Source organism: Anolis sagrei, chromosome 4 (assembly GCF_037176765.1).
Source record: "Anolis sagrei isolate rAnoSag1 chromosome 4, rAnoSag1.mat, whole genome shotgun sequence".
Classification (NCBI taxonomy): Eukaryota; Metazoa; Chordata; class Lepidosauria; order Squamata; family Dactyloidae; genus Anolis; species Anolis sagrei.
Genome location: NC_090024.1, coordinates 54,443,161 through 54,455,403, shown reverse-complemented (window position 1 = coordinate 54,455,403; position 12,243 = coordinate 54,443,161). Strand labels below are relative to the sequence as shown.

General features: G+C 41.9%; 1 protein-coding gene across 6 annotated transcripts in view; it reads left to right on the top strand.

Annotated features, from left to right (window-relative positions):
* Positions 1-12,243, top strand: part of ASXL3 (ASXL transcriptional regulator 3) — a 145,902-nt gene that overhangs the window by 81,543 nt on the left and 52,116 nt on the right. For all 6 annotated transcript variants that reach the window (XM_060775237.2, XM_060775235.2, XM_060775236.2 and 3 more), the window contains one exon: positions 6,420-6,541. In XM_060775237.2, coding sequence (XP_060631220.2) covers positions 6,420-6,541 — 122 coding nt within the window. The remainder of the gene's footprint in view (positions 1-6,419; positions 6,542-12,243) is intronic.

The window sequence follows — 12,243 nt, the reverse complement described above, 5'->3', positions numbered from 1 at the left end:
CACATCTGATGAAAATTAGCTCAACAGTTAAATAAGAAAATGCATTTGTTACATGCAGTATTTACAAGACAGTTGCTTCAAATTTATAACCAACACTATGCAAATAAAAATAATCAGATGATACAAATATGGATGAGTTAGGTCCGTTATGTATTTGGGCAAATAAGAATCCTTTATCATGGAAAGTCTGCATGTGATGAATGTTATGTGTATGACCATGTAAAACAGTGGTTCTCAACCTGTGGGTCCCCAGATGTTTTGGCCTACAACTCCCAGAAATCCCAGCCAATTTACCAGCTGGTAGGATTTCTGGGAGTTTTTTTTTTTTGTCCTGTCAGGAGCGACCTGAGAAATTGCAAGTCGCTTCTGGTGTAAGAGAATTGGCCGTCTGCAAGGACGTCGCCCAGGGGACACCCAGATGATTTGATGTTTTATCATCCTTGTGGGAGGCTTCTCTCATGTCCCCGCATGAAAGGCTGGAGCTGATAGAGGGGGCTCATCTGCCTCTCCCCGGATTCGAACCTGTGACCTGACGGTCTTCAGTCCTGCTGGCACAGGGGTTTAACCCACTGTGCCATCGGGGGCTTCTGGGAGTTGAAGGCCAAAAACATATGGGGACCCCAGGTTGAGAACCACTGATGTAAAAGCAATATTTGTTGTGTGCCTTCCAGTCATTTTTGACTTATAACCATGCTAAGGCAAACCTATTTTGGGGTTTTCATGTCAAGATGGTTCAGGAAGGCTTTGTCATTGCCATTCTCAAAGGCTGAGAGAGAGTAGCTTGCCCAAGGCCATCCAGTGAGTTTCTATGGCTCCGCAGTGACTTGAACCTTGGTCTTTCAGAGTCCAATTTGAACACTCAAACCACCATGGCATGTGACTCTCCCCCAAATAACTTATAACTCTAACTTAACATTTTTAGCCTTTGTGGTCCAAGAGAAAAGTTGAAATGTAATTAGAATATATTCTAAAAAATGGTGTTTATAAGGTTTTAAAGAGTACTGTAATCCCTCCAAATTTGTAATTTTGTCTTTTTTAGATTTGACCATTCACATAGTTGATTTAAAATGTTCTCTCAAGGAATCTTCCAATCATGCTGGAGGACCTAGAGACTTCTAAAGAAAGCACTTCTCTAGGAATTCCTAGGTCCTCCAATGCAATTCTGTGTTCAGCCTCCAGAGGAAGCTGACCATGAAGCTGTACTGGAAGACTTAGAAATTATTGGAGGGTTATTCACTCAAATGTCTTTATTTGCAATTGTTCACTTTTATTGAGATCCTATGTCCCTAACTCTATCAAATGTGTATAAATGACTATATCTCAAAATATGTTATCTTTCTATTATTTAAATTGATTGTTCATTGAGTTGGAAACTCTTCTGGATTTAAGAGTTCTAGAGAGATACTATAAACATACAAACAAAGAAATTAATAAAACCTAAGAAGTAAATATATATACATATTAAATCATGTGTACAACAGCCCACTTTGTGTTGTTTTTAATCTAGAACTATTCCATAATCTGGAATTTTTAAGGAATTTTAATACCCATACCTCTATGTGTAGCCGATTTTTGTCCTAATTTATTCATTATTTTGCTCTTGTTTTGTTCTGTTTTGTTTAAAAGTAATTATCAGGGCAGTGCAACTGAGGGTGCATCCAGACAGCCCCTTTAATGCAGGAGTTCCAGATTACACACCTTCTTCTTCCAAAAAGCCCACTACTTCTGCTGTCTGGACTGCTCCCTCAAAAGTTCTCGGTTTTTGAGGGGGCTGTCCGGGCAGTATTATTATTATTATTATTATTATTAACTTTATTTGTACCCCACTAGAATCTCCCGAAGGACTCGATGCGGCTTACAAAAGCCAAGGACTCAAACACAATATAACAAAACACAACCTAAAGCAAATCAAAAACAGTTAAGCAATATTAAAACCAAGAAGCAATAAACAATACACCAAGACACAATAAAACTGGGCCGGGCCAGAGTAGTGGGTACAGATTAAAAATGCTGAAGTGGCAGGTGTTATGTAGGATTATAGAGTAAGTGCAGTGTGCCGGCAATCTTAATTTCTACTAAAGTGCTTCTGGGACTTGGTGTTGGAGTTTTCCTATTCTGGAAAGGCACATCGGAACAGCCAGGTCTTCAAGTTCTTCCTAAAGACTTCCAATGTAGGGGCCTGTCTAAGTTCTTTGGGGAGGGTGTTCCAGAGTTGGGGGGCCACCACAGAAAAGGCCCTGTCTCGCATCCCCACCAGACGCGCCTACGACGCAGGTGGAATCACGAGCAGGGCCTCTCTGGAGGAACGAAGTGAGCGCGTGGGTTTGTAAACAGAGATGTGGTCACGCAGGTAGGATGGTCCCAAACCATTTAAGGCTTTGTAGGTAAGCACCTGCACCTTAAATTGGGCTCGGAGAATAAACAGCAGCCAATGGAGCTCCTTGAACAGGAGGCTTGAACTCTCTCTGTAAGGGGCACCAGTTAACATCCTGGCCGCCGCCCGTTGGACCAGTTGAAATTTCCGAGCCATTTTTAAGGGCAGCCCCACGTAAAGCACATTACAGTAGTCCAATCTAGAGGTGACCAAGGCATGGACCACCCCGGCCAGATCAGCCTTTGCGAGGTATGGTCGCAGTTGGCGCACAAGTCTCAGTTGTGCAAAAGCCCTCCTGGACACCGCCGACGTCTGAGCCTCAAGCGTAAGCGATGAATCCAAGAGGAATCCCAAACTGTGGAACTGTGGCTTCAGTGGGAGTGTAACCCCGTCCAACACAGGTTGCCACCCTATACCCCGGTCCGGTTTGCGATCAACCAGGAGGACCTCTGTCTTGTCAGGATTGATCTTCAGCTTGTTCCTCCTCATCCTGATAGACACAGCGGCCAGGCACTCGTCCTGCACCCAAGAGGCCTCCTTGGAGTTAGGTGGAAATGAGTAATAGAGTTGTGTGTCATCTGCATAGAGGTGGCACCTAACTCCAAAACTCCGGATGACCTCTCCCAGCAGTTTCATGTAGATGTTAAAGAGCATGGGAGACAAAATAGAGCCTTGCGGGACCCCACAGGTCAAAGGCCAGGGATCTGAGCAGGTGTCTCCCAGCTTCACCATCTGGGAACAACCCTCCAGGAAGGAACGGAGCCACGACAAAACCGTGCCCCCGAGACCCATCCCAGAGAGCCGACCCAGAAGGATACCATGATCGATGGTATCGAAAGCCGCTGAGATGTCCAAGAGAACCAACAAGGTCACACTCCCCCTGTTCAGCTCTCTATGGAGGTCATCTACCAAGGCGACCAAGTCTGTCTCAGTGCCGTGACCAGGCCTGAAACCAGACTGTGACTGATCTAGGTAGCTGATGTCATCTAGAAAGCCCTGGAGCTGGGAGGCAACCACCCGCTCCAGCACCTTACCCAAGAAAGGGAGGTTGGAGATTGGTCTGAAGTTGTTCAGCACAGTGGAGTCAAGGGAGACCTTTTTAAGAAGTGGATGAACCACAGCTTGTTTCAGTCGAGATAGAAAAAACCCCTGCTCCAACGATGCATTAATGATCAACACAAGCCAATCAACCAACCCCTCCCTGGTCGATTTAATTAGCCATGACGGGCAAGGGTCTAAAGCCGACGTGTTTGCCCTCACAGTCCCAAGGACCTCTTCCACGGTCTCAGGGAGAGATCGTATCTATCGCCCTAGTCATCTCCCTGTTATAGAGATCAACCAAGATGTCTACAAAATCGCCAGGTTCCATGGCAGGAAGAACCCCCAGATTCCTCAGGAATCCCTCCGGATCCATCAGTCTCCGAGGGCGGACCATCTTAATTTGTCCTCCACCCCTGCGGAGGATAAGGGTCGCAGAGAGTCTAAAACTGATCAGATAATGATCAGACCATGACACAGGAAGGATGTTTTGTTCTTCCACTCTGATCATTCCACTGTCCGCCACAAAAACTAGGTCGAGTGTGTGTTCAGCATGATGGGTGGGTCCAGATATAATTTGTGACAGCCCCATGGTCGTCATGGCGGCCATGAAGTCCTGAGCTGCACCAGTCAAGGAGGTCTCGGCATGAATGTTAAAGTCTCCCAGCACAACCAAGCGTTGGGAGGCCAGGGCCGAATTGGAGACCACCTCTGCTAGCTCAGGCAGGGAAACTGCTGGGTCGCGGGGTGGGCGGTACACCAGTACCACAGTTTTCTGAGGTAAATTAGCCCAGAAAACTGCGAGGACACCAACCTCCTCCCCAAACCCCTTTTAAAAATTAAAAGAACTTATCCAGCCTCAATTAGCATGGTTCTGGACCTCTCCTGGCACATAGGAATGACACGCCAAGAGAAAGAGGGAACAGGAGCAATTTTCCTCCTCCTTCCCTTTCTCCTGGTGCATCATTCCTACATGCCAGGAGAGCTCCAGTACCATGTTAATTGAGGCCAGGTAAGTTTTTTTATTTTTGAAAGGGAGTTTGGGTAGTGGGCTAAAATTTCTGGGTGTTCTCCCAGAAAATTACAGGAGCACATCTGGACACCCACCCCAGAAAGCACACCTTTTCTGGGGCATGTGTGGATGAGGACCCAGGAACATTTGCATGTTTACAATGCGAATGTTCCTGGGTTAAAGGGCTGCCTGAATGTGCCCTGAGGCGGGTAACTTCTGAGTGATGTCAGGCAGCTTCTGCCCTCGGTAAGACCTTCACAAACCCCACACACTGACCAATTCCTCAAGCTATAAAAACCTCTAAAATGACAGGTTGTTTCCCTAGTGTCCTTGGAGACAGTTGTGAGAACAAGAGAGAGAGAAAGAAAGAGTTTTACTGTTAAATGTCTCTGTTTTGTAGTTTGTTGTTTGTTGTTTGTTTTTGCAAAAATGCACATTGTTTTAGAACATGGGGAATAATTGTCCAATATAATGATGTTCATCTTGCATCATTCTTAAGCCAAGCAAAGGGAGGCCAATTCTTCTTTCCTTCCCCTCTTCCTGCTAGGGAAAATGGGGCAGTCAGCAACCATGGCTTGGCTGCAATGATTGCCAGAGCAGTAAAATTCACCCTGTTTCTACTCCTAGAGAAAATTCACAACATGAGGTATACCAACTTTAACAACTGGAAATGTAGTGCACCTCTAGTTGAAGTTTTGTCATGTCCCTAAGATAATTGTTGGGGGAAGGGTTGGGAAGGTCTGTGTGTTTTCAATGTTTTAATAATATTCCTAAGGTGATTTTAGAAGAGTGACTAATCATGAGCAGCAGGGCACACATTTTGCACATAGAAAGCTGCAGACCTAATCCCTGTCAATTCCAATAAAAAAGCACTCCAAGTAACAAGTGATCCCATGACCCTGGATAGACTCTATATGTATTAGAATAGAGAGACCACTGAGCTGACCTTACATTGAATGAGTTCAAACTTTCATAAAATAGAGTACATGAGGTACATGTAATAATTCAGTGTGCTGTGTAGCTCTTGTTGATTTATAATTCAATTTCTAGTTACATTGATATGTGTTTCTGAGACTATTTTAGTGCTTGCCCATAAGAATTAGAACATCTAACATGTAAATCTTCTTTGATTTAAGAACTAGAACGCTATAGACATGCATGTAGCCGGGGGGGGGGGCTTGAGGGGGTTCAGCTCCCCCCCCCCCTGAAATTCTCATGGTGGTCCACGAGAAGGCCTTACTCGTACATTATTTAAACTTTTATGTTTATTCATATCATGATCTGATCACCATGCTCAATATATCCCATATGCACGGGGGTATTGGGGTAACAATACAAAAGGTTTCTAGGGTAAACACTATTTCACTCAGACTCACCCCCCCCAAAAAAAAATCAAATTTAGCCCCCCCCCCCCCGAATCAAAATCCTGGCTACGGGCCTGGCTATAGACAAAATTTGCTTTATGTGTTGCTATCTATTTTTTCTTGTTGCCTGAACTTTACCACTAAATTGTTAGGTAAAGAATCTCCTCAGGATGTTAAATTCTATTTCTATTAAGTTCTTCTATATTTAAAGCTAATGGTCAACCTTAGACTGGTCGTTTTTCTCCTTATTGCACATATTGCTGAACTTCATTGCAGTGAAAAATAGTATATTTTGAAATGATAGTGAAAGACATTTCGCAGAGGTTAATTGTTGGCAACATACAGTTGGAAATTTACATCTTACAAAATTAAGCTTTCTTTGGTCTCATTCTCATTGACTATACAGATGCTTTCATTCTACCAGAAGCAATAAAAGATCGGGCTGTTTTAGGACAATTATTGTTGTTTCACTGAGAAAGTATGTTTGTGGTTCTTGGAGTGGCTTCTGGTGGCTCCCTCTTGCTTATGCCAGTTTTATAACAATTTAAGATCTCAGTTGTGAAATTGTATTACATTCTTCAGTATAATTTCCTATATTCTCAATATTTTCTCTTCATATCTATATTCATAGTTTGCCCTAAGCAAGCACCCGAAGAAGCTTCTTCCATCCAGGACTCAAGCCTTACAAACACACCAATGCAAAGCAAGCTAGTGTCTTCCTTCCAACAGCACACCAAAAAGGCACTTAAACAGGTAAGCCAATATTGAATGGTGAATATAAATGACAATTACTATGTTTAGGCAGAAAGGAGTAGTTAGATTTTGAAAAACTAAGTCTAAACATACTGCCAGCTTGCTCTTCCAGTACTATCATTCTTCTAGCCAAGAAGTTGGATTTTTTGTTTTACTTTTAGCATGAAAAATATCAGATTCAACAAATGTTGGCATTTCTTTCAGAACTACAAATGCAGGGATGGTGGTCATTCTAGGCAAAAAATCATTCTCCTTTTTTTTTGTCGTGTCAGGAGCGACTTGAGAAACTGCAAGTCACTTCTGGTGTGAGAGAATTGGCCATCTGCAAGGACATTGCCCAGGGGACGCCCAGATGATTTGATGTTTTTATCATCCTTGTGGGAGGCTTCTCTCATGTCCCCGCATGAGGAGCTGGAGCTGATAGAGGGAGCTCATTGAACCTGCGACCTGTCGGTCTTCTGTCCTGCCGGCACAGGAGTTTAACCCACTGCGCCACCGGGGGCTCCTTAAGGGAACCTATGATGAGCTCAGACTAGCAAATAACCAAAGACATGGAAGGGGGGACTAGCTGCCACTAACTCTTTTAGCTGTCACTTCTAATAACCAAAACTTTTGAATAGTCCAGTTCTGACTTCCCCTTGGTACAATTTTAATGTTAGGAAAGCAATGGTTTAAAATGTTGCAAATAATGCTCAAAGAAGAGATGGAAGTCATTTGCTGATCCACCATAGGTACAAAGGGACCAGATAAAAGGATTGTGTTGAATAAAGGCCATTGACGTGTGTTTCTATAATATAACCCTATTATAGTGCTTGCCCTTAAGAATTAGAACACTTAGCATGTAAATCTTAATTGCTTTAAGAACTAGAACACTATAGACAAAATTTGCTTTATGTGTTGCTATTTATTTTTTTCTTAAATGTAATTAACTGTATTAAACCTTATGAGGCACAAAAGGGGGAGCAAACTCATGAAGGTAGATTGGTCTCCTCCAGATTTCCTCAGTTTCCCTTGGGTAAACATCTGAGTTGCCAATATCTGGGTTGCCTCCCCCCCCCCCCCAAACTGGTCTACTGATGGAAGATAAATCTGAAGAATCTGTATCCTAAGTCCCAAGATTTAAAGTGAGAATGTAGTCACCGGGTCAACTCTAAAAGTAGTGTCCTTTTCCATCCCCCAGGTCTAGTGATGTAAAGAGACAGTTCCAGAGCCTATCCCTTCACTAAATAAGTGTTAAAGGTATTCACAAAAACCTTATTTTTCTCTCTCCACTAACTGCAATGGACAAGGGTCGAGGATCTGCTTTGCCCATTTCTTCCTACCTGGCTGTAAAAAAGGTCCTGTTGAAAATCCCCCAGGAATACATATTTGAGAGATGAATGCCATCAGCTCTATAGACCTTCAACCACTGAAAAAAAAATTGGGGGGGGGGGCGTTAAACAGTCCCCCAACTCTTCAGCTAAAGTTTTCTTATCTTCCCTGTTTACCCATTTCTGGAACCTATGAATGCATCATGAATCTCCATCACTCTGCTAGGACTGGCAGAACAAGATGGCAGACCAAAATAGGGTTACCCCAGGCAATCCATCCTGTATCCAATGGAGATAATGCACTGCCTGAATTATCAGAGCTTTCCCCTTCAGTAAACCAAAGTCCTTACCTCCAATTTGAATAACCAATAGAAGAGGACTTTTTAAGAGTTTAGCTTGAACCAGTTGCTAGTGTAATTATCCTGGGCTAGATGGTAAATCAGACCTGAGCCCAGTCTGAATACACTGACCTTAATCCATATTTTAGGGCCCACCACCAAGCTCTTGTTGACAGAGAGATTGCTCCAAATTCTAACAGGAAGACACAGGATGGCATACATCTGGGGAACTGGAAGAGGGTCGTCAAGAACTGTGATTGAGTATACTTTTCAGACATGGCATAGGCAACGCTCTTGCAATAACAAGCCAGAACTGGTGCCTGCTAAGGGAATTAAAAAACCCAAGAATAAGGATGGAGAGCAAGCAGTATATAAAATCTTTAGCTGCATCACTGTGCTAATCCCACCCCCCCCCCCCCCCGGGTTGGGCCCAGTAAATACATTTTCTTCCCCATGTGCTATAGAGGTCCAAAACTGGAATAGTGTAAGTGTTTGACGTGATAACAGCAGGACAAAATGAAAAAAAGAAAACCCATAAATGGCAGTTGCAGATACATTGTTAACATAAAAATTCAAGGAAGGAGGAGACTTGTGTGTACAATGTGTCCATATGGTAAGGCAATCAATGAAAGTTCAATTTTAAAATGATTATGTCTGAAATAATGATTATTACAAATCTCAGCAAAAGGTCTGTGTTCTCATACACATCATAGTGAACGTTAAATTGATCTGTTTTGGCCTGAGGAGATTCCCCCATTCCCCTTATATTTTCCTCTTGTGCTGCAGGTATTCATTACTACCAGATGCAGGCAGCTGGATTTGATTTAATACAAAACTGTAAATCCTATCTGATAGGTGAATGAACTTTAAGCAGCAATTTTTGTCCAGAAAATTGCTGTTGGGAGCTAGTTCTTCTACTGTATATCCAGTTTTCAGACTTTATATTGCTTTTATAGACTTATAATGTGCTTCCATTCCACTACAAATAGCCTACAGTGCCTCTGAATACACAGAGATGTTAAGCAATAGTATGTGACACTCACCACCTGATATTAACTTACAGGATTTGTTCTACAATAACAGAAGCTGAACCTTTAACATGTTCTGGGAATAAACTGCTTACATTGTACAGTGCCAGAAGCAACATGGTCATGGCTATATTTTTATTTTGTCTTTAGCACCCTGATTCCTTGCAATATAGTATCTTTCAAAGAATTCAGAAGTCATTGCCAGCAAATACAATGATTGCAGTTTTTCACAACACTCATATTTTAGTACACTTAAATAAAGTAGTGTTTGAGCAGCTGACAGTAATGGAAGGCAAGATTATTCATATTTTAGCAGCCTTTCCTTGTAGTTCCCTTTTCAGCAATTTATTAATGTTTAGACCATAAGCCATTCACATACTAAATAAAAAGGTTGCAATGTAATAAATAAGTAAAATATAAGTCGGTTCCCTTTGAGGTTGAAATAATACAAAGTACTGGACTTAGACTAGGGTGCAAATCCTTCCTCACATGGTCCCCAGAACAGGGAGGCAGGGGGACTTGAGCTCCTTTAGATTAGGATATGGAGGCTGAGCCTACCCAGAAATGATTATGCAAAACTGGGCCTCTTAGATACTTATTTAGTTGAGCCCCCTCAGGATCAAGCACAGCAAATTATTAAGAGAACAATTGTAGTTAAGTCCTCCCTGGAGTAACAAAGGCTGTATTATGCCATTTATCCTGTGCATATGTACCTGAATATAAGCTATCCTGAACACCTAGAGAGAAACTGTGTTATATCACCCATGACCCCTAGATCCTATAGTCACTTACTTTCAGTTCAACTCCCATCAGTGGATATGTTAAACTGCTATAGTAAAATATCTCAGGTCAAGAGGGAGACACTACATGCCCGCAGTACTCAAACTATTTGATGCCAAGTCAGTTGCACAACTTTTATACAGTGTCCAGTTAGGCCCCTTTTCTGACTTTACCCCATTGGAGAATGTAAAATCCAGATTCCTAAGAATAGTCCTCCAGATCCCAAGGTGTGTTTCCAATGCCACCCTATGTCTGGAGACTGGCTTCCTGAGAATCGAGGCTAAGGTATGGGTGGTTATGCTGAACTATTGGTTTAGACTAACCCTCTCTCCCCTTGGTCTTGCATCTCTTAGTATGTCAGATGACTTCCAGTCCAGATGGGAAAAAGCAATAGCAGCTAATATTTCATCCTTAGGCTTCTTGCCAGGACTGCTAACCATCATGGGCTTGGCAAATTTATTTATTTGTTTATTTATTGGCTTCATTTCTATACTGCTTTTCTTCCCCGAGAGGGAGGGAGGCTCAAAGCGGTTCCAACATATTCACAGCAAAAATTTGATGTCTGACAAACATATATAAAACCTAGTATAAAAGAAAGTGTAACATGTAACTATAAATTAAAATATTAAACCATATTAAATAGAGAAACAATAACATGTAGACAATTAAACATGGAATTAAAAGATATTAATAGAAACATTAAAATCACATAATCCAGAAACTGAAGTCTGAGACCTGCAGAGGAATGCTGTGGATGTTGTATAATATGATTTCATTAAAACATTTAGTGAAGCACCCCATGATATTCTTGGAGACAGACTGATAAAATGTGTGCTAGGAATGCCACTGTTGGTGGAAAGTCAAAAAACTGCTGTATTTATTTATTTATTTACAATATTTATGACCTGCCTTTTCTACCCTGAAAGGGACTCAAGGCAGCTTAGAGATAGGCAATAATTCAATGCCTTAACCACAGTATACAATTAAAATACATTTAAATTTAAATTAAAAATCAAAATTAAATAAATTAAAATATTTTAAAGCATTACTGTCATTAAAAAAACAATGCAATCCACAATCATAATCCATTCCGATAGTCATTGCACAAAATTCCAATTAATCTATTCCACTATGGTTCTTCTCTGAAGGCTTGATCCCAGAGCCACACCTTCACTCTGAAGGTCAGGAGGGAAGAGACTGATCTAAGATCACTGGGGAGGGAGTTCCACAGCCAAGTGGCCACCACTGAGAAGCCGCTATCTCTCGTTCCCATCAGTTGCGCCTCCAAAGCAAATCAACATAGGAAGAAACTACCTAAAAGAGTTGAAACAATAACATATTAATTCAAGGAAGAAACTTTTGATGGTACACATACGGTTTTAGAAAAGGAAGTGTAAAAGTACTTAGGAGAACAGATGGCATACAAAGAGATCTGTTTCAAGCTACATAGACAGAATCCACTCAGATTTAACACAATCTGCCAGTAAATATAGAAATAAAAGCCACATCCTATAGATTGGAAACAATATACACTCCAGTTCCCTCAAAAGAAGATAAAAAGGAATTATAGGGGCATTGAACTATTGCATTCATCTCCCATGCAGGCAAAGTGATATTCAAAATTTTGCAACAAAGACTTTTACCACACGTGGGGTGAAAAATGCCAGATATCCATGCTGTTTTCAGAGAAGGTAGCAGCACTAAGTTATTTTTCATTGCTATCACTTTGTCTGTGCAGCATAGAAAGGATGTGTTTTTTGCAGAGGAGTCAAGGTTGCACAACTTCAGGGAGCAACCACTCTAGTTATACATGGCAGAAGAAAATACAGAAGAAGGAAACAATCGCAATATATTGGGAGAGGGGAGTGTAATGTTGTTGCTTCCAAACTATCTTTCAGTTCAAATAGTCTAGATAGCCTTGGTGATCGCCCTCCAGGGTTGAAAATGCTGTGGTTGAATTCCAAGTTAGTGAATAGAAAAACAAGGGATATTTGGAACCTAATTGGATGAGCATGCCGACCTGGTCTGTATTAAAGTGTCCTGACTGGATGTGCCTAGTGATGGGATTTAATCTCCATCAGTTCTGCCTACCAGCAACAGACAAGGTTTGCTGTGGGGAGGTGGAGATGCAGTGGTCTATGGATATTCTATCCCCGTAAGCAAGGGCCCTCTCCAATAGGATTTAAGTGTTATACCTAAAGGTGAACTGCTGAGACAGAACTGGGATTTTGTTGGTGTACTGTCCA